This window comes from Nomascus leucogenys, chromosome 5 (assembly GCF_006542625.1).
Source record: "Nomascus leucogenys isolate Asia chromosome 5, Asia_NLE_v1, whole genome shotgun sequence".
Classification (NCBI taxonomy): Eukaryota; Metazoa; Chordata; class Mammalia; order Primates; family Hylobatidae; genus Nomascus; species Nomascus leucogenys.
This window is the reverse complement of record NC_044385.1, coordinates 85,858,853-85,882,022: the sequence shown is the minus strand read 5'-3', so window position 1 is coordinate 85,882,022 and position 23,170 is coordinate 85,858,853. Positions and strand designations below refer to the sequence as shown.

General features: G+C 34.6%; 1 protein-coding gene across 5 annotated transcripts in view; it reads left to right on the top strand.

The window, feature by feature from the left end:
• The window catches only part of DIAPH3 (diaphanous related formin 3), a 496,362-nt gene that overhangs the window by 277,392 nt on the left and 195,800 nt on the right, over window positions 1–23,170 (top strand). For all 5 annotated transcript variants that reach the window (XM_030813469.1, XM_012506844.2, XM_030813468.1 and 2 more), the window contains one exon: window positions 9,511–9,750. In XM_030813469.1, the coding sequence (XP_030669329.1) occupies window positions 9,511–9,750 (240 nt within the window). The remainder of the gene's footprint in view (window positions 1–9,510; window positions 9,751–23,170) is intronic.

The following is a 23,170-nucleotide window of genomic DNA, read 5'->3' as shown; positions in this document are numbered from 1 at the left end:
CTTGAGGGGAGGAAAAAGATAAAAGGCACAGTACATGTAGGAAAAACAAAGATAAAAGATTTTGCTGGCTTCATAGAAGTAATAGAAGTCAACAGAAGAGTTTAAAATGCAAGAAGCTCAACAGAAAGGTGTTAAAAAAAATACCCTGTAAACTCAGAATTCTCTATCTAATGGATGTCTTAAAAAAAAAAATAAGGTGATATGAAGACATTTTTAGTATTATAAAAGCTGAAAGAGTTTGTGACAGTCATACCTACCCTACAAGAAATGCTAAAAGTTATCCTTCAGGCAAAAGGGAAATATGCCAGATGGAAACTCAGATCTACAAAAAGTAATGAAGAGTACCTGAAATAGTAAATAAAACCTTTTTCCTTAAGATTTTTTGAAAGAAAATTTGTAATAAAAAACATTGCATAACGGGGTTTATAATTCCAATTAGATTGATACATTAAGATGTATTAATCCTAGACAAACCAGAGAAAATATAAAAAGAGGCATAGTTAAGCCAGTAGACAAAATAGAATACTAAAAATTGCTTGACCAACAAAAAGCAGAAAAGGGATAAAAGAGGTTGTGTTGGTCTATTTTGGCTGCTGTAACAAAATACTATAAACCGAATGGATTATAAACAACTGAAATTTATTTTTCACAGTTCTGGAAGCCGGGACTTCCATGATCAGGTTGCTGGCTGACTCCATGTCTGGTGAGGGCCCACTGATTTCTGATTCATATATGTTGCATTTTGTCTGTTCTGAGATGGTGGAGGGACAAGGCAGCTCTCTGGACCCTCTTCTATGAGGGTGCTAATCCCATTCATGAGGACTCTGCCCTCATGATCCAATCACCCCCAAAGGCCCCATGTCATAATCCTTTCACACTGGTGAGTAAATTCTCAACATTTATGTTTGGTGGGACACAAACACTCAAACATAGCAGTGGGGAAAAAGGCAGAAAGGACATATGGAAAACAAATAGTAATAAAATAAGCACATGAAAAGTATCATGGGTATGTGTATTTCCAAGAAGGTATCCTTCAAGGCAAACTATATTATAAGAAATAAAGTATCAGTATACAGTAACAAAAATAATAACTCGCCAGGAAGAGATAATCATTTTAAATATGTATGCCTAAAAATTGAGCATCAGAATGTATGAAGCAAAACCTGGCAGAAATAAATGGAAAAATATACAAATTCTCAATCATAATGAGATTTTAACACTCCTCTTTGAATAAATTCTAGAAAAAGTGTACAAAAAAATCAGTAAATACTTAGAAAATCAAGATACTTCTATCATCCAACTTGTTCTGATATTTATAGAACACTATCTACAACAACTGCAAAATACACATTATTTTTAAACACATATCAAATGTTTACCAAGGTGGACCATATGGGAATATAAAATAAGCCTCAGTAATTTTCAAAATATAGATATCTTGCAGGGTATGTTTTCTGTCTATAACAGAATTAAGTTAGACAACAACAATAATAGAACATCTACCACAGTCTAAAAATTGCATAACATAATTTAAAATTACTGGTGGGCCAAAGAAGGAATTATTTTGATCCAAATGAGAATGAAGCACTGAAAAAGAAAACCAAACTCTCAGACTACTGGTATCAGGAATCAAAGAAGGGAATCTACTACAGCAAAACTAGAAACTAATATAATATATAAACATAGATGCAAAAGTTGTCAACAAAATATTTTTGCATCAAATATTGCTGAACTTAATAAGGATAGTATGTTATGACCACATGGAATTGATCCCAGGAATGCAAGGTTGGTTTTACACTTCAAAATTAATTAATTAGCCATATTATCAGATAAAAAAAATACAAGGTAATTATGAGAAAAATCATAATTACCTAAATACATGCGAAATAAGCATTTGATGGAATTCAGTCATTTTTTATGAAAAAACTCAACAAACTAGAAATAGAAGGAAACTTCCTCATTTTGATAAAGGACATCTGTGAAAAACCTGGAGTTATACTCAACTTAACAGTGAATGATTAGATGCCTTGTCTTTTATGGTTGAGAACCTGGTAAAGGTGTCTATTTGCATTACTTCCTTTCAGCATTATAATGTACTAGTCTGTGTAACAAGAAAACATAAAAGATGAATACATTAGAGGAAAGAAAGTGTACCATCTTTTTCTTTTTTTCAGCTGACCTAATTGTCTGTGTGAATTGAGCAAGGTCATAGAACACAGTCAGTGTACCAAAAATAGTTATTTTTTTTTCTACAAACAGCAAAAATTTAAATGTAATTAAAATAGTATTATTTACAATGTCATAAAAAAACTAAAAATACTTTGGGATACATTTCACTTAATATGTGCAGATTTTCTACTGAAAACTATAAGGTATTGCTGAGAGAAAGGAAAGAAGTTGCAAATAAATGGTATTTATTATGCTTATAGACTGGAAGAGTTGGTATTGTTAAGATTTCATTTCTCCCTCACATGACCTAGGAATTTCACACATTCCCAATCAAAATCCCAGCAGGTTTTATTAAAGAAATTGACAAATGATTTCTAAAATTCATATGACATGCAAAAGACCTAGAATATAGAAAACCAATTTTAAAGAACAACAAACTTGGTGGACCTAAACTACTGATTTAACATCAAGGCAAAAGTTTTGGCTTAAGGATATACAAATAAGCTTTCTAGAAGGTTAGAAATAGACCCAGAAAGATACCATCATTTGATGTTCAGCGATGTTCTTTGTATCAAATGGTTTCATAAAGTCTATACATCTTAGGGACTAAAATGAATCTCAACTCCTGCATCACACCTCACTGAATAATTAGAGGAATGGAGTATGGACCTAAACATGAAAAGATAAAAGATAACTAGAATAAAACATAAGTTGGTAAAGGGAATATAAAATCATATAACCTACTTTGCAAAAACAGTTTGGCAATGTTTCAGGTTAGGTATACATTTGTACTATATTTTTTACTAATTTAACAGAAATGAAAACACTCATACAAAAGTATTAATAATAGCCTGTATTAGTTTCTTAGGGCTGCCCCCACAAATGTCTATGATCTTGGTGGCTTAAAACAACAAGAGATTTATGCTGTCACATTTCTGGGTCCAGAAGTCATAAATGAAGGCATTGGCAGGGTTCCTTTCTTCCAGAGGCTCTGAAGTGAGAATCTGATCCATACCACTCTGCTAGCTTCATTAAGCTACTCACGATCCTTGGCGTTTCTGGGTAGATGTATCACTCCAGTCTAGGGCTCACCCCAAATCCAGGATGATTTCATCTTGAGATTCTTAATTTAATTACGTATGCTAAAACTGTTTCCAAATATGATCACATTCAAGGTAGCAGAGGTTAGGATTTAGCGGGTCTCTGTTCAACTCAACTCACTACATAGCTCCAAACTGGGGTGGGTTGGGGGGAAAGTCCATCATCAGGAAAGTAGACACACAATTTTGGTATATTCTTGCATGGAAATCTATTAATAAAAAGGAACAAAGTACTGAATTATACAACGTGTGTATAAATCTCAGTCATTTTTTTTTAGTGGAAGAAGTCAGCTATATAAACTGTTTACCGTATAGTTTCATTAATATAAATTTCAAGAACAGGCAAAACTAAGGTATAGTGATTGAAATCAAAACACTGGTTTTCTGCGATGGGATGGGGATTGTCTGGAAGTGGGCATGAATGAATTTAAGACACTAATATGATTCTGGGGTTTATGCCAGCTTTTTAATTCAAGAGATATGAAACTTATGTGTTAAGACTGTATGCTGAGACTGCCAAATTAAATTGGAAGTCTCTTTGTTCTTTAGCTTTACCAATCATAGCTTTACCACTTGATGATCCTGAGTATCTTCAGAACTCATTTGGACCTCCTGTGAAATCCTTAGTGATCCAGAATGGATAAGGATTTATAAACAAAGGTGCAGCAGTCTCTGATGTCTATAGCCAATTGTTTATTTCTTGACTAAGTGGAGGAATATACATTTTAGCCTTTTAATATTTTTGTACAAGCCTTGGCTTTACCTTTCTCCTATGAAATGTATAAAAATTATACCATATGTGCTTTATTTTTGTATAGTTTTCTTAAATAACTTTAGCATAGCAGCTTTAATATCATAAGAGTATATTTTAAAAACAGTTTTGATATTCTGAGTATTACCTCAGGCATAAGTCACTTGGATAACTTTTTTTTTTGAAGCCTTTCTCCAGGTGAAATGAACTTGTGTTTTTTTTCTGAGAATTCTAGAGATCGTGAACATATTGGTCTGTTAACAATTAAAGATATTTTTTATATCATTAGAAAAATCAAGCTCAAACATTTTTTCCCTAGTGTCTTAATTCTGTGATGTATTAGGTCACACTACTTTCTCAAAGTACTTTCTCTTGTCTTTCATAAAACTGCATTTGTTTTTTCACATTCTTCTTGCTTATCATACCTCTCCCATGGAGAACTGAAGAATTAGCTAATAGGAGAGTTATCAGTGGAGAGTGTAGTATGGAGCAGCAGTCCTCAACTTTTTTAGCACCAGTGAATGGTTTCATGGAAGACACTTTTTCCACAGATGGCAGGGGGATGGTTTTGGGATGATTCAATCACATTACATTTATTGTGCATTTTATTTCTATCATTACATTGTACTATATAATGAAATTACAACTCACCATAATGTAGAATCAGTGGGAGCCCTGAGCTTGTTTTCCTGCAACTAAATGGACCCATCTAGGGGTGATAGGAGACAGTGACAGATCATCAGGCATTAGATTCTCATAAGGAGCATGCAACCTAGATCTTTTGTTTGCGTAGTTCACAACAGGGTTCTCGCTCCTATGAGAATCTAATGTCACTACTGATCTCACAGGAGGTCAAGCTCAGGTGGTAATGCAAGCAATAGGGAGCAGCTATAAACACAGATGAAGCTTCACCTGCTTGCTCAGGCCAGCTGCTCACCTCCTACTATGAGGCCTGTTTTCTAACAGTTACTGGTGTAGGATCCCTGATGTGGAGAGACAACAAAAGTAGATCTGAAAAAGTATTAAATATTCAGCACAATAGGAGGTAGTTGGGTATATTAAGGAGGAAGGTAAGAAATATTGAGATAGTACAGGTGGCAGGCAGAGCTCATTGCAGGGTGTTACTTGATAATTACTATGAAGAAATTAAAGTTCATTCTTACTTACTAGAAAACATAGCAAAGGAAGCTTGAGTTCCAAATGGTTTGTAAATTTTGGTTCTTAATTTCCACATTGTGATGCTCTGAGTGGTAAGGACAGTTGATTAGCAGCAAGTTAGCTCTAGGCCTGGGTCCTACTAGCCAGGTGACTTGAAAGAGTTATTTCACCTTCCTGAAATGCTTTTCTGTTATTTCTTATAATGTGATATCTACAAAGTATATGAACTAATGCTTTTAGAGTATTATAAATTAAGACTGAGGCCAGTAACTTCCCAGTCAGCAGGTTACTACACTGTTAGAGAGTTAAGTGAACAGTGAAGTTTCATAATGACTTCAGGGAAGAATAAAAAATAATAAAAAATAAATCCTTTTGAGGTGTGCCGTGTTAAGTCTGCATAGTAGGACGGGGAAAAAAACATCTGACAACCTTTATTTATAAAAGAAAATGTATAAAGAGAACTAGATAAGGTGTTAAACAAAGTTGGTGTAAAAAATGATTTTTTTCCTTATAGAATAATGGATAAAATTATATGTGAAAAATATAACCATAATGAGATTATGAGAGATTACATCTTCCTGGAGACCTTTCCGACTTTCTACTCCTTAAGACAGGCAGAAAGAATTCAACAATAAGGGCTACAGGGGCAGCTGCTATGGCTCCTGTGCCGCTCACAGCACTGAATGGGGCCCAGTCAATACTTGTTGGTTCATTGATTTTTCTAAAGGTCTTTTTACGTTGTTCCCTCTCCAAGAAACACATATTGCCAACAAACAAAATTTTGAAATAAAATTACCCTTAGGGCTCTGGATATTGCTTCTTGATTTTTACCAGTCGCTGCTTTTAACATCTCTTCATTCTGACATATGACATCTGTGTATGGGGAGGTTACAGGTGTACTGCTCCCTGCCTTCAAGAAAAACAGGAGTGAAATCAATGTATTTTTCCTTTTTCGGATTGATCTTCAGATTACATCTCATTATTGTCAGATTTGGGTTTCATGAATTTATATTACTAAGACTTCATAACAATAGAATTAAAGGATAACTGTAAAAATGAAATTCTAATTTCTTCTAGCATTCTAATTATTAACTAGCTTACATTTTATGTTTATTGTTCATTTACCCTTTCCTTCTTCTCATTTTTAAAAATGACTTTCTGTTGCCATTCAGAGTGTTATTTGAGCACCATAGTTCATTTCTGCCTTCCACTTAGTCTTAGACAAGTCAGAAGTTTTCTTAGCAGGAAAACAGAATGCAAATCCCCAGTGTTGATAGAATATGAGAAGTGGTGAGGATGCAGAAACATTTGTCGGGGTTTTTATATATACCTATATTTTCCCCCTTCTTAACCTTTTTTATTTGATTCCACCTGAAGAAATAAGGTTTGATTCAAATAATGAGGAAAAGGGCTGGGCGCAGTGGTTCACGCTTGTAATCCCAGCACTTTGGGAAGCCCAGGTGGGTGGATCATTTGAGGTCAGAAGTTAGAGACCAGCCTGAACAACATGGTGAAACACTGTCTCTACTAAAAATATAAAAAATTAGCCGGGCGTGGTGGCTCGTGGCTGTAATCCCAGCCACTCAAGAGGCGGAGGCAGGAGAATTGCTTGAACCTGGGAGGTAGAGGTTGCAATGAGCCGAGATTGTGCCACTGCACTCCAGCCTGGGTGACAGAGTGAGACTCTGCCTCAAAAAAAGAAAAGTAAGCCTTCTGTTATTATCATAGATTCCATGATTTAGATCTTGGAACATTAACATTAAATGATATTTTGTTGTTAAATAAAAAGGGCAACCATTTGGCCTAGGGGTCATCATATGGCTAAATAGTGAACTAAAGACAGGCACCATCTCCAGGTGACCTTTCAAGTTCCTTTCCCACTCAATAATTTTATTTATTAAAACACATTTACTCAATAATAGTCAAATACTGACTATTTCTTCCAAAAACTTGGAAGAAAGAACAATAGGAAAAGGACATCTAATTTTTTTTAAAGTGTTGTTCAAAGCTTTGTTTTTAGGTTACCTTTCCTGACTTTGCCTTGTCAGGGATTTTCATGAACTTGTAGCACTTTGTTCTGCATTACATCATAGACTTACTCTATCTTTTCAAGGTACCTGTCCCTAGTGCCAGATACACTCATTATTCATACAAATCTAGGTTATATTTTTCTAGGAGAATTAATTACTTTGTGCTGGCTACATATGGTTAGCTTGTCAGCAGGAAAGCTTTAACATATTTTGGGGTGGTATAATGTAGGCATTTAAGCAGTCTCTTTTTTTCTTCCGTGCATGAAAGTAGTAGTACATTAATATATGTTAGAATTAATATATTTCGTAATACAAATGTTTTGCATAGAATACTGGAGAATTTCTTCTCATATTTACTGCAAGTACCTGGCTTCATAATAATGAGTAATGGCACTTACTGAAAACAGTGATGCTATGAGCCCATTATACACCTTCAGAATGGCCATAACTACAGGTACTACATGTGAGTGCTCTTTTGTATGTCTGACTGCTCTAAAGGACATATTAAGTGTAATAGAGCATTATTCATGTTACCAATGTCATATGAACATCTTCCTTTTGCGATGGTTAAGGATAAAAAAAATCCAGGCAAGTGAACCCATCTGGAGACATATAATATATTTTAAGACAAATGTCTTTGTGATAAGTGATCACTGCTTAAAAAGAACAATTCATGCCCAGTAAGAATCAACATTCTAATAGTATATCTCTTTGTCTCTTTATAATTTTATATCACTTAAACTTACTCTATAAACTTTTAATGATATTTCTTTTTCTTCTTCTTTTGTTTTTTTTTTTTGGTCCTTGTTGAACTTACGTTCTTTATTTTTCCTAGACAGTGGAATATGAAGACGTTCCTTAAAGTGCCTTGTAAAGTAGACTTCTTATTAATAACTACATTAATTGAGCCCTTAGAATCTTGATTGTATATGCATAACCATTTAATTTGGCAAGGGGCTGGGGAGAAAGCTAAGTATAAATTAGATATTTATATTATTTGAAAATGGAACTTTTCGTTCACTATTAGGCTTTGGTCTATATGAAAATATTCTCTCAGAGTTGTGTACAAAGAACTAATTATTGCTCAATTTTTGTCAGATGAGTAAGCTGAGTTATGTTTAGTCATTAAGGCAGTGTCTATAATATGTTGGAGTCTAATAAGCCTTTGTCTAGTATATTTTAGTAACGGTCATATTATATTATGAGCTGATAGCTTTCTGTGTACCAAACAATCATGATTTTCATTATATTTGGCACCCTACAGGCTTCATATAGCATTGTTTTTTAGCCTTTCCTTTACAGTCTGTGACTAAGAGAAACAGTCCCTATTTTAACCTGTCACTGCTTTTTTTTCTCACCTTGCCTTAACCTGCTTTTGATATTTACAATAGTTGTCATAGTGCAACAATTTTACTATTACTGCCCCTTCAGTGCGTTTTAAGTCCCGAATCCCTAGTGCATTTGGTCAAGGAATTCATATCTAGCTTAATATGTGGTATGTCTTCAGCCTACAGCTAAGTGATTATTTCCTGCATGTGTGTTGATATAACACAGGAGTAAGGATAAAGGCAGGAACCTGCCCTTTTGTTCTTTTAGACACCTCCAGTCCCCCACATTCCCAATAGAGAAACCTAGAGTCCCAGACAGGGTTAACTTGGCATGTGATAGATTTGTGGGTTTGCACCGCTTCTGCCTGCTACTACTCCCATGTTTCCTAACTCTGATTCTGCTAATTTAGTATGTGTCAGGAGTCATTCTACTTTCCTGTGTTTCTGAAGAAAGTCAATTTAGTACAAATTGGGACCTATTTACTCTCCCTCTGTCTAACACATACTGTTAGTCAGCAGGGTTTCTGAGGACAGCAATTGCTATTTGAAGAAAACAAACCCTCTTTAGACTTTTCTGAATGTGTTTTAAACATGACCCAGTATATTGCAGTATTGAACAAAAATTATTCAAAATAATGACATGAATGCCTTGTAATTTGTGGCCTATGTATCTTGTTACCTTTTTAGAATTTAGTTTAAAAAATGCTTACTTCATTGCTTAATTAAACATTATCATTTAATTAAAGCTTTCTTTTCATTGAGCATCTAAATTGTTAATTTGGGTTTTGAGGGATGACTCTGGATTCCTTACAAAAACAAGCAGGGCTTTTCTCTCTTTCTGCTATCAGTTTTAGGAGACATATTTCTTCTTTGGTACTGTCATACCAATAAATCATCCCAGATTACTTGCAGTCGTACAGTACTAAAGTATACCATGCATTTTAAAGGAAATCTGCTGTTTTCTTTTCAATCAGATGAGCAATGTGAAGAGACTACGGCCACGGCTCAGTGCTATTCTCTTTAAGCTTCAGTTTGAAGAGCAGGTGAACAACATCAAACCTGACATCATGGCTGTCAGTACTGCCTGCGAAGAGATAAAGAAGAGCAAAAGCTTTAGCAAGTTGCTGGAACTTGTATTGCTAATGGGAAACTACATGAATGCTGGCTCCCGGAATGCTCAAACCTTCGGATTTAACCTTAGCTCTCTCTGTAAAGTGAGTTTGTTTTTTAAAAACACATATTTGCCTGAACACTTGCTCTTAAATGTCAGCCCTGATTGCATTATTTAAATATTTTTTATTTTGATGTGCTCATTATCAAGAACTTGAACTGAACCATGAACTCAAACCCAGAGTAAACTGAGCTAATTTACTCAACCTCTGAACTAAATCCAAATATTAATTTTCTTCAATCTGCAAATCCAATTCAAGGATTTTATTTAATAACAAAATTATATCATAAACCTATGCTTTCTCAAACCAGTGAAATGGAACATCAAAATATTATTAATACTGACTCGTACTTACTCAGTTCAGATACCTGTATATATATTGAATATTGCTTAGGATTGCCATTAACATTTTTACCTTTAACTATTTAAATATTTCTTAGCATTGCTTTCATAAGCAGACTGAAAGGAGAGAAAATGATATATATAAAGGGGAAATTATTATATTGGAAATATATGCAACTCAGATATTATTGATTTTGAAGTGTTTCTATCTAAATATAATTTTAGAGGACGTGAGAATGGAGTAAGTTTAGAGCCTTTTTTTTCTTCTGTGTCTTTCATAGGTTGAATTTCCTTACAGCAAATATATTAAATGTTTTTTAAAACAGAGCTCTTTCCTGAGGAGTGGGCCAAAGTAATAGGGCTTTATTGATCTGCTTACAACAAATTCCTCTCAGTTACACATCAGAAGAAAACCTTTTTCTTGTTCTTGACCTCGTAACAACCACACTCCCTGATTAAGGAATTTGATTATTGCTATTGCCAGCTAGTTAGGGAAGGTGAAAAACAAGTTCAGCTTTACCTATAGGTTTACTGCATACTTATTCTATTGGGGCTTTCATGAATTTTCTTATATAATTTCCCTGTCCTAAGCCTCTCATTGCTATCAATGCCTTGTGACCGTTTCCCTTGCCCCATCTCCATTCTTTTATTTTCCTCTCTGTTTTCTTGGGCAGCTGGGTTTGGTGAAGATCCCTAGCATGGGCAATGCAATTCCTAAAACACATCCTGAAGACTTGGCACATCTCTCGGGGGCTTACTCAGAGTGAAGTCCTGTGCCAGATGCTTTGCCAGATTCTCTCTTTAATGTATGTGATTAATATTTACCTGGTATACATGAGACTCATATTTTCCACATGTAAACCATTAATTATGATTAAATGCTTTAATGAAGCCACATATTGAAAGTTATGGCAGCAGAGTTAAGACAGAGAGCCTAGCTCAGCTATGAGAGGGCAGTTAGCTATTCAGAGAGAAATGGGAATTTAAGCTGGATCTTGAAGGATGAGCAGATGTTCTGTGAGAGGAAAAGGCATTCTAAGCAAGAGTCAGCAGCTTCCATAAGGGTTATAGCTTGGCATGTGTGAGTACAGTGAGTGGCCTACTACCTCTGCAAACTAGATGGGAAAGGAGTGGGGCTGAGACTGAGGTGGTAAATTGGTCTAGATTGTAAAGAGCTTTGAATATCCTGCCTAATGATGGAGATTTTATGGAGTCACATTCTGTAAGGCAAGTAATATGATCAGATGTTTTGTAGCAAGATATGTCTTCAGCAGTATGGAAGAAGGTTAAGCTGCATTGTTTAGTACTGTTGCCATTAAACATATATGGCTACTTAAATTCAAATTAGTTGAAATTTAAATAAAATTAAAAACATAGTTCCTCAGTCACACTCGCCACATGTCAAGTGCTCAGTGTTCATACCCGTTGGCAGCATATATATGGCACATTACCATCATTGCTTAAAGTTATTGGACAGCGCTGGGTTAGAGGGTTACATTGAGGAGGTATTTGGTGTTTGGTTGACATGTAGTGTGAGACCTAAGAGAGCAACAGAGGAAACCAAACTGAGAAGGTAATAGGAAAGATGGTATGGGAGGTGGCAGAGAAGAGAGAAAGGTCAAAGATAATTCCTAAGTATCTACCTTAGGCAACTAATGGGAGATATTGCTACTGGCATGTTTGAAGTGGTTGCTCAACAGAGAATGAGATCAGGGTTTTTTTGTTGTTATTCTACTCTTGTTTACCTCAGTATCTTAAAGGGCATATGATTGAAGCTACCTTATTCAATTATTTGGCAAAGGTTTGAGTGTCCACTAAGTAACTATCACTGTGCTTTGAGATGATGGAGTTCCAAGCTAAGCTAATGGCAGAGGGGTTTGAGGTAGAATGTAGTGGGGATGTAGGGAAGTACACAAATTCAGGGACATCTGAGGAATTGTCAAGGTGTGCTGGTTATGAACTTGGAAGCTGAAGGAGAAGGAGGCAAGCAAGAATGGCAGATTCAGGCTTTCCCTGGGAAGGAAGGCAACGTAAGAAAAACAGGGTGAGGGGCAAGATAGGGGAAAGTTAAGTCCACAGCCACACATGTACTACAGTCTTTCCTCATGCAAAAGTGTCTGTGATCCTCTTTAGGTTTTACATCTCAAAATTATAGTTGACTCACAAAAAAACTGGCTGCATGCTCTTCCTCATGTCCTTATGCCTTCCTCTAAGGAGAGCTGTTGACAGGAGACTAGGTCTGATTAATGAGGTAGGATTGCCTACTGCAGTGGTTGGTATATAGTAAGTACTCAATAAATAGCTGTCGAATGAATGAAACTTGTCATAAGACAAAAAGTAGTGTCTTATGTTTATTTTGTAGTTGAAAATAAATAGACATCCTCTCATTGAGATACAATCACCGATGCGTAGTAATTTTTAAATCTTTTACAAATGCAATATAGCTGTTATTATTTTACTACAGTTAGTCGGCAAACTAGTTAATCTGTCTGCAGATAAAGAGTGACTTTATTTTCATGCAATGATACTGAGTATTTTGATCATCCCTCTTAGGAGCCTTCTGTTATGGAAGAAACAAAATAAATACTACAACTTCATGTTTTTTATTAGCCTACATGTCAAGTTGAAAGCATATATTGAACAAGATGATATCTCATCATATTTGTTATCAGAAGTAGCAGCTTGATCTTTGACAATTGTGATTGAATTTTCACACTGAGTATAAAGCATTTGGTTTGATGATAAGCTCCTACACAAGGAATTCCATATATATTTGACAGTAGAAAGACAGGGAAGTATTTTAATCTGTTAAAACATGCTGGGTAATTATATGATATTTAACATTTTATATCCAAAATCCTTACTTTTAAATGCCCTTTATGAATTTAACTCAAGTATGAAAAATTCATGAAAATTCATATTAAATTAACATTGCATTGTTAGAAATAAGAGCATGAATACTTGAGTTTCATGCCCATTATAGTTTAGTTTGGGGAGCTGTATCATAGCTTTGTAGACATTTGTAGTCAGGATGGCAATGAATAACTATAATATCTCTGGATTCGAGAGAAAAGGATTTGCTTTCTTATATCCCAAAGATTTGATGCGGCATATGACAAAAAAGTAAAATATGACATATAAGGTAAACATAACTGAATTTATGATTAAGATCTAAATAAAAATTGAAGTTGCTGTATAGGTGCTTGACTTTTTGGTGATCAAAGTGATGCGCAAACTTCACTTCATGAGCAAAAATAGTGTTTTCCCTGATTAAACCTTCATAAGAAATTTTGCGTATGTATCTTTACAAAAGGAAAACGTGTTGAATAGTGTTATAAACAACAAATGAGTCAGTTTCATCAGGACCTTTTTTTGTTTAGAACCATCTCTCTTTCTCCTCCTCTCTTCCCGTCTCCCCCAAAATATGTATTCTGGGCCTCTTAAGGACCTAGCAACCCATGCGAACCCTCATGATGCAAAACAAAATGTACGTTTCAGTCACAGTAATGCTACTTCTAGTTTAGTTAAAATGGTGTAAGTACCTTGCTTTCTGATGGCTTGACTTTTTAAAAGGATAAACCTTGCAGAAATAATGGAGGAACTGCTTGTCATTAAAAAATCCTCCAAATATAGTACTGAACTTTAGATAAAAAATGGATAATAGGCATTTTGAGATTATATTAATTTTGAGAGTGGGGGGACTGCTGTTGATTAAGTGGAAAACATATCTTCAGAAATTAAATTGGCAGATGGTAGATGCTTATCTGACCAAAATGCTGACCTAGAAAAGTTTGTATCTGGTTAGTGTCAAAGATGTTTCTCCAAGAGACGTGTTGATAGGGCCAAGTTCATTTTTTTCAAAGGATTTTAGGTAAAGAGTAAATTGACCCAACCATCAAAGTTCAACACCATATTAAAATATATGAGATAATTTTGACTTGTAAATTTAAGAAGATGTTACTAATCCACATGTAATAGCTATAACATGTGTTTAATAATGTTTACTAATGTCTAATAAGATGTATAATTTCTGAGTAACAGATCATTCTGATCAATATAACAGGATGATGCAGCTCTTTGTTCCAGGTGATTAAATCAACTGACTTCCTATATTGGGGTAATAGATACAAATTTTGAAGGAGTTTTACCACGTGTAATAACTAGTTTTTATTAGTATTTATGCTGTTATTCTTTGGGAAAATTGCAGAAACAAATAACTATTGATCCCACTTTAAATTTATCCATACTGTCACTTCGTAGGAAGCCTTCTGTTTTCTATGGCAGTAGAATATCTAATGAGTTCATCTCAAAGTTGAAGTCATTGATGAATACATGGTAATGGGGCTATGGGCGTTGAGGATTTGGTGCTAAGATGGTGAGGGGGTGGCAGGCAAAATTAATTTTTCCTAAATTCTCTTTTCTAATGCATGAATTTTTTATCTGATTCTGGATATTCCTTTTATAAGCAAAAAGTAGAAAAAGTAGAGTAACTTCGTCAGAGCTGTGATGGGGACAATAAAACAATAGAAACAGCAACAAACATTTAATTCTCATATTCTTTAATGTTTCCACCAACCCTAACGAGACACTTTACAAAATTGTGACAAATGTCTTTTGGATGACATTGATTAGCAACCTGGAGTACCCTTTAAGAAATACTGATGCCGCAGTCCCCACACCAGTTCAATTAACTTAGAAAGAATGGATGTGGATCCTGATTGGTGGCACTTTTAAAGCCACTTCCTAGGTGATTTTAATACTCAACTTGAAACGTGAATCACTTGGTCTTCTGCCCTACTTTCATATCCCAGAATGGAAAATCCCTGACTGGTGGTCTGGAACCAAAAGCACATAGGAAAAAATGAAAATTAACCAACACCAAAGCCACGACAAAAACGAAACAACTATATTTCTTCACTTAAGAATGAGTGGTGAGGCCAGGCACAGTGGCTCACGCCTGTAATGCCTGCACTTTGCGAGGCTGTGGCCGGCCTATCACCTGAGGTCAGGAGTTCGAGACCAGCCTGGCCAACATGAAGAAACCCTGTCTCTACTAAAACGACAAAAATTATCCAGGCATAGTGGCAGGTGCCTGTAATCCCGGCTACTCTATTCATGAGGCTGAGGCAAGGGAATCGCTTGAACCCAGGAGGTGGAGGTTGCAGTGAGTCGAGATCACGCCACTGCACTCTAGCCTGGGTAAACAGAGTGAGACTCTGTCTCAAAAAAAAAAAAGAATGGTGAAAATATTTTCAAAAATTGCTGCTTTTCCTCTCATGCCAAGCTAAACATTACTCTGAAAATGAAAACTTTGAAAAGGAGCGTGAATTTCAGGCACATCGTGGAACTGAAATAAGTTGAAGGCCTGTTTCTCGAGCCATTTTACAAGTCTCTAGCTTGTACAGGTAGAGTTTCAGTGACTATAAAAGCATGAGACAGGATACCTTTGCCTATTTCAGGCAGTTTGTATTTTGCATACCTGTCACACTCACACAATACTGTGAGTCGTTTTTGTGAAAGTTTGATCCCTATGTATCACTTTTTCCTTTATGAATTTATTTTTAAGAAAGATCTCTGCCAAACAAATCCCTTGTTCCATTTGCATTCAGGGTATTTGGGGAGGGATTTTTATTCTTTATTAGGTTGGCAAAATTATACCAGTAAATTTTGGCAACCTTTGAAAGTAAAGCAATTATGGGCCAAAGACTTGCAAATAACAAATGCCATTCTTATTCTACATGCAGCCAATTAAATCACAGAAATACTGATTTCCAAAGCAATGTGAAACTATTTAGAATGCTTAACCCCCTTTGACTCATTCATTAACACATTTAATTTATGACATTTTCTAAGAAATATTTAATTGGCTTTTCTAAATAGCGTTTTTGGTAAATTCTTTTCACCTCACCTTTGTTATTCAATTGCTGTTAAATGTTGTAAATAAGAATGATTCTTTTAATAGAATTATAAAAGATAGAGTGACTTTGCTCAGGCTCAGCAAATAGGCTGCTTGTGTGCCTTCATCTTCCTGCTCTCATAGCAAGCATAGCTTCTCTATCAAACTACCCTTTCCCCCAAACCCCCAGCCTCTGAATCCTCCTCAGCATCAGGCTTATAGACAGCTACGCCATCAGAGATAGCACTGAAGGTGAATATTACCATCCCTGGTTTGATTCAGACTTCACTTTTATATATTTTATAAATGAAACATAAAAACCAGAAACAAGACACTCCATTCCTGATACTCTAAGAAGTGTCTTACCTCTCCTTTATCAAGGGTCTGCATTGTTTCTACATTTTTGGAATCCAAGACAAAACATGCAACATTATTATCCACATAGTAATACTTAGCCATTGGTACTTATGAGCATTTGTTCTTGGGGGGCAGGGGAGAGGATGATGATGAAATGTGTCATAAGTGGCTTTGAACTATGGTTCCAGCACTGGGAGGTACAGAATCCACCACCACCAGAACAAACTGAAAAATATCACCCGAGATATATCAGGCATGTGTTGTGTTAAGTCCATTAATGTAAAGTTCAGAAGTTTCTGTATTTTTTTAAAAAAACAAAAACATCTCATTTAAAATTATTCTGTTTGATCCACTTATATGAAACAGCAAAATGAAAATACAACTTATAAAGTTTTGTTGGATGCAATAAAAGCAATGCTCACAGGGAAATTTATAGCATCAAGTGCATATATTAGAAAATAAGAAAGATCTAAAAAGAATACTCTTTAACCTTAGGAAACAAGAAAAAGAAGAGCAAATGGACTCTGGAGTACCTAAGACAAAGAACTAATATACACTAGAGCAGATATCAATGAAATTGATACAGAAAATTAGTAGAGAATATCAAACCCACCAATATCTGATTGAGTCTTTAAAAAGATCAATAGCCAAGCTAACCAAGAGAAAAAGAGAGAAGATACAAATTACCCATATCAAAAATGAAAGAGGGACTATCATTACTGATCCTATGGATGTTAAAAAGATAACGGAAGAATATTATTAACACGACCAAGCCTACAAATGTGATAACCTAGATGAAATGGACCTTGATAGATGCCATCTACCAAAAGTCACACTAGAGGAAATGGATAATCTGAGTCTATTAAAGTACTTGAATCAATAATGAATAACCTTCAAAAACAGAAAGAACAAGGCTCAGATCGTTTCACCAGTAAATTCTATCAAACATGTAAGGAAGAAATAATTTCAATTCTCTAAATCTGTTCAAGTAAATAGAAGGAGAGGGAACAATTCTATACATCCAGGCTGGGTGCGACATTTGAAAATCCGTTAATATAATCTATCACCATCAATGAGCTAAAGAAGAAAACTCACCAATAGATGCAGAAAATGCATTTGAAAAAATGTAACATTCATTAATGAGAAAAATTCTCACCAAATTAGGGATAGAGGGGAACTTCCTCAAGTTGATAAAGAACATCTACATAAAATCGACAGCTAGCATCATACTTAATGGTAAGGAACTAGATGCTTTTTCCCTAAAACTGGAAACAATGCAGGTGTGTCTTCTCTCACTACTACTCATGAACATTGTGTTGGAAGTCCTAGCTAATACAGTAAGACAAGAAAAATAAAAGCTATAAAGATTGGGGCAGAATAAACAAAACTCTTTCTTCATAGATGAAATGATTGTCTGTGTAGAATGCCCACTCCCCGCAAATTGACAAAATATAAACCTCCTGGAACTGTTAAGCAATTATATCAAAGTTTTAGATTATGAGGTCACCTAATTTAAAAAGCCAGTGGTTTCCTGTATACCAGCAATGAACAACTGGAATTGGAAATTTAAAATAGTATATCATTTTCTTAGTAATAAAAACCATACATAGCTATTAATCTAACAAAATACATATAAGATCTGTATGAGGAAAACTACAAGGCCAGGCGTGGTGGCTCATGCCTGTAATCCAAGCACTTTGAGAGGCCGAGGCGGGCAGATCACCTGAGGTCGGGAGTTCAAGACCAGCCTGACCAACATGGGGAAACCCCGTCTCTACTAAAAATACAAAATTAGCCGGGTATGGTGGCAAATGCTTGTAATCCCAGCTACTAGGGAGGCTGAGGCAGGAGAGTCCCTTGAACCTGGGAGGCAGAGGTTGCTGTGAACCGAGATCCTGCCATTGCACTCTAGCCTAAGCAACAAGAGTGAAACTCCGTCTCAAAAAAAACAAACAAACAAAAAAAAACTACAAAACTTTGAAAGAAATCAAAGAAGATCTAATAAAGTAATAGACATTTCGTGTTCATAGAAAGCATGTCTCAGTATTGTTAAGGTGTCGTTTCTTCCCAACTTGATCTATAGGTTCATTAGAGCCCCAGTGAGAGTTCCAGCAAGTTATTTTACGGATATTGACAAAATGATTTCAAAGTTTGTATGGAGAGGCAAAAGACCCAGAATAGCTAACACAATACTGAAGAAGAAGAACTAAGTTGGAAATCTGACACTCCATGACTTCCAGACTTAGTATAAAGCTGCAATAAGGAAAATATTGTGGTATTGGCCAAAGGAAAAAAAATAAAAATAATTTAAAAATAATGGACCGGAATAGAGACCCCAGAAATAGATTCGTATAAATATAGTCAGTTGATTTTGACAAAGGAACAAAGGTAATTCAATAGTGAAAGAGTAGTCTGTCTTTTAAAGAAAAGGTGCTAGAACATCTACATTTAAAAAAAAAAGTTGCCAGACCTAATACCTTTCACAAAAATTAAAAATTTATCATGGACCTAAATATAAAATGCAAGATTATACAGTCTATAGAAGATAAGAGAAAATCTATGTGACCTTTGGTTTTATTATGACGTTTTAGATATAACACTAAAAGTATAATCTATGAAAGAAAAAAATTGATAAATTGAACTTTATTAAAAGTTAAAACTTCTGTGGCAAACAGTTAAGACAATGAAAAGAAAACAGGCTGGAAGAAAATCTTTCCAAAACACATACCTGATAAAGGACTTTTATCTAAAATGTAAAAAACTCTTAAAACTAAGAAAATAAACAACCCAGTTTAAAGAAATGATCAAAAGATATGAAGAGATACCCATCAAAACGTATAGGTGTCAAGTAAACGTATGAAAAGATATTGAAGGGATTAAAATATGCTATTCTGGTATATTGACTATTTAAAGATACTTGGAAAACAGCAGGTGTAGAAAGATCACTTTGACCTCCTTGCTATTTCTTAAAAGCAGAAGATAACATTTTCTTGCAAAAGATGGCCTTCCCGTACCAGAAAGATGCAACATCCTTAATCGTCAAGAACAAAAAGTCGCAACAAAGAGAATTTTTTAGAGGCCTTGTTAAAAGTAATTTCCCACCTAATGTAGTTGCTTCTTAACAACTATTCTTTGCCCAATCCAGTAGATGGGTAACTGACTCTATTTCTTTCAGTCTTCATTCCTTGATGGCCTTTGTGCTACAGAAAACTTGCATTACACGTTTCTCCTGTTAATCTATCTCACGTCAAATTAAATTGTCAGACCAGCAAGGACCCTAAGAGGATGGAGTTGTAATTTTTCTGTCCCTATAATCGTCAGCAGCAGATGTCATTAAGGAATTGCAGACTAAAACAATAAGACACCACTGCATATGTACTGGCATTGCTAAAATACTAAACACTGACAGACCAAGTGCTGGTAAGTATATAGTACAACCTTCATTCATTGCTAGTGGGAAAGCAAAATGTGGCACATCAACTTTGGATAACTGGCAATTACAAAGCTATACGTAGAACAAACCATCCAGTAATCACACTCCTGGGTGTTTACCCAAATGAATGGAAAACTTACATCCACACAAAAACCTGCATACAAATGTTTACAGCCATTTTATTCATAATTGCCCGAACTTGGAAGCAAGCAATATGTCCTTCAATAGGTGAATGGATAAACTGTGGTATATTCATTTGGAATATTATTCAGTATTAAAAATAAATGATCTCTTTAAGCCAAGGAAAGACATGGAAGAACATTAAATTCATATTGCTAAGTGATAGAAACCAGACTGGAAGGGCTATGTACTGTATGATTCCAACTATGTGATATTCTGTAAGTGACAAAAGTCTAGAGACAATAAAACATCAGTAGTTGCCAGGGGTTCTGAGGAGAGGAAAGAAGGAAGGAATGAATAGGTGAGACACAGAATTTTTTAGGGTGGTAAAACTATTCTGTATAACACTGTAGTGATGGATGAATAACACTGAGTTTTTTATCAAAACACACAGAACTGCAGAACACAAAGAGAGAACCTTAATGTGGAAACTAGTTAACAATAACGTGTCAATAGTGGTACATTACTTGTCACAAATGTACCACACTAATGTAAAATGTTTACAACAGGATAATTTGTGTGTGTGTAGGGAAGGGTATATAGGAACTCTGTTTTCTGTTAGTTTTTCCTGTAAAGCTAAAGTTGCTCTAAAATATAAAGTCTAAAATATAAAGTTAATTATTAATAAATTTTAAGGGTTAAAAAACCTTTAATTTAAAATTAATGTATTTGGTCAATTTGTATAAACAATCTAAACATGTTCACTTTCTAAGCACTTACTCCAATTTTTGTTAATTGTTCCCATGAGAAATTCTTATTATTAGATTAAGGAATCCGTGCTCTAAAATAGCAGTTTAGTTATATAGCTTTGGCTGGACAATATTGGACTCCAGTGAGTTTTCTGAAACTACTCCAAACAAGAATATTTTTAAAATTTTTGACATATGTTACTAAATCATTTTCCTGGAGGTTTTACTGATTTGCACATGCCTGCAGTGGCTTTCATAGACTGGCACTATGAAAGTGCCAGTCTCACTGCAACCCTGCCATGACTCGTTGTTCTTGGTGAGAGTTTTTGTTAGGTGGAGATTGTTGATATAGTTGGTGAAGCAGTATCTTGTATTTTTTTTATGTCTTTGATCATCCGAGTTTAGCATTTTAAAAATATATTTGTATTCTAATCATATTTGTTCCCTTGCAGATTGTTTATTCTAGTACTTTTTCCCATTTGCCTGTTAGGAATGTCTGTTTTCTGATCTCTCAGTACTAAAAGAACTGAAAATAGTCCTTTTTTATAAAGAACATTGAGCTGTTTTATATCTTTTGCAGGAAAAGGGGGGCAGTATGAACAGAACAGTGCAATATAATAGATAATGTAGTGTGCTAAACTTTTACTAAAATGCACAAATGCTTTCTATATAGAAGTTTCAACACTCACTGTAATTCAAGAGAAATGTGTTAAAAATATAATTCAGAGAAAGTGTTTGGGGATATGGTAGCATATTATAATTATGGAAGTCCACATTATTTAAAGCATTTTCTTGGTCACTTAATGTTTTAATTCTCATTATCATTTTAAAATGAAAATTAAGTAATTAATATAAGTTGTTTTTATATATGAGTGCCATAAGTAATTTAATATTTATGTGCCTTAGTATTTAATTTATGTAATATCAATTGGTTTCTATCTTTAAAATTATTAAGAAAGTTGTATTTTAGTATTAACAGTTGTGGTTATGGCAGTGGCATAAGCACCTCGGGCTTGGTTTTTTTTTTTTTTTTTTTTTTTTTAAGAGCCAGGTCTCACTCTGTCACCTATGCCGGGGTGCAGTGGAGAGATTATATAGCTCACTGCAGTCTTGAACTCCCAGGCTCATGCAGTTCTTCTGCCTCAACCATCTTGTTTTATTTACTTCAAGATTTTCATTGCCATTTATATTGGAGTGATACTCAGTTTTGTTTTGAAAAATTTCATTAGCACAATGATTATTTAAAATATATATTTAAAAATATTTATATATATAAATAAATAAATATATATGTAAATAAAGCAAGAGCCCATCTCAAATACACACACAAACACACACCAGGCACACACACAAGAACATATACATACCAGAAAACAATATCCATTCTATAATGGTGGTTGGTTTTATTAGTGAATTTGTACTACCACATTGACTTTTTGAGCTATCTGAGCAACTGTGATATAGTCTTTGTTAGTATGTCTTCATACATTCATTTTCATGTGGATACCTTTATTTTTAGAGATGCTATTTTATGCATAGACAATCCACTTTATTCTGCAAAAGATTTGAGATGGGATATGATGCTATTAAAATATAGTGGTATAAATCCATTGAAGGTTAAACTTTATAGATACCTTTTTCTTCAATCATATGATATTTTGTCAGCAGTAATCCATTAGGAATATATAAAGAGTTGCTATTTGGTTGATATGATTCAGATGGCATTTTATTTATTTTACAGATAAAACAATAGAATGTTGTGCTCTTAGAACTAGAAATGACCTCAAGGGAGTGTGGTGTCTGTTTTTAGATGCTTTCCAGGCTAGAATTAGCAGGTTAAAGGGTGCTAGTATTTTAAATTGTGTTAGTGCTCTTTTGTTGTTTTACTACCATTTTTTGAGAATTTGGTTTATTTTGTTAATAATAAGCTAAACTAAAGATTTCTGTAAAGGAACTATATTTTATAGTGGATAAGAGCTTTGTATTCACACAGACATGTGTTCCAATCATTGGCTCCATGTGATCCAGTGTAAGCTATATGATCTCTCTCAATTTCCATTTTCCTTTTTAAATAATGGATATAATACTAGTTTGGGGTTGTATGGTTTAAGCATTTAACATGTGTTATATTATTTGGCTAGTGTCTGTCTCATAGTAAGTACCAAACAAGAATTGCTACTGTCATCCTCACATTAATATTATTTACAGGTTGTATTCTTCTAAAATGTTAATGGTGCCGTTACAAGATTTTTCAGAATTTTGTCTTGTTTCTGGTGTTCACTAATGTCCACAGCATCTAAACATCTAAATATTCAATGCTGCTTTGATACATACCTAGATTATAGGAACATAATGATGCGGAGTAGAGTTATTAATGTGATAATATTCTTAAGGTGTAAGTTTCATTATTTCAAACAGGAAGGGATTCTAGTTCCTTGACTTCTGAAGATCACCAAGATGCTTAGTTTTTATTTTAGGGTTTAAATTTAAATTATTTCCATGTGACTAAAATAAATGGAATATTCTTTAAATGTCATCCAAATTTGTGCTGAATACCTCAAAAATA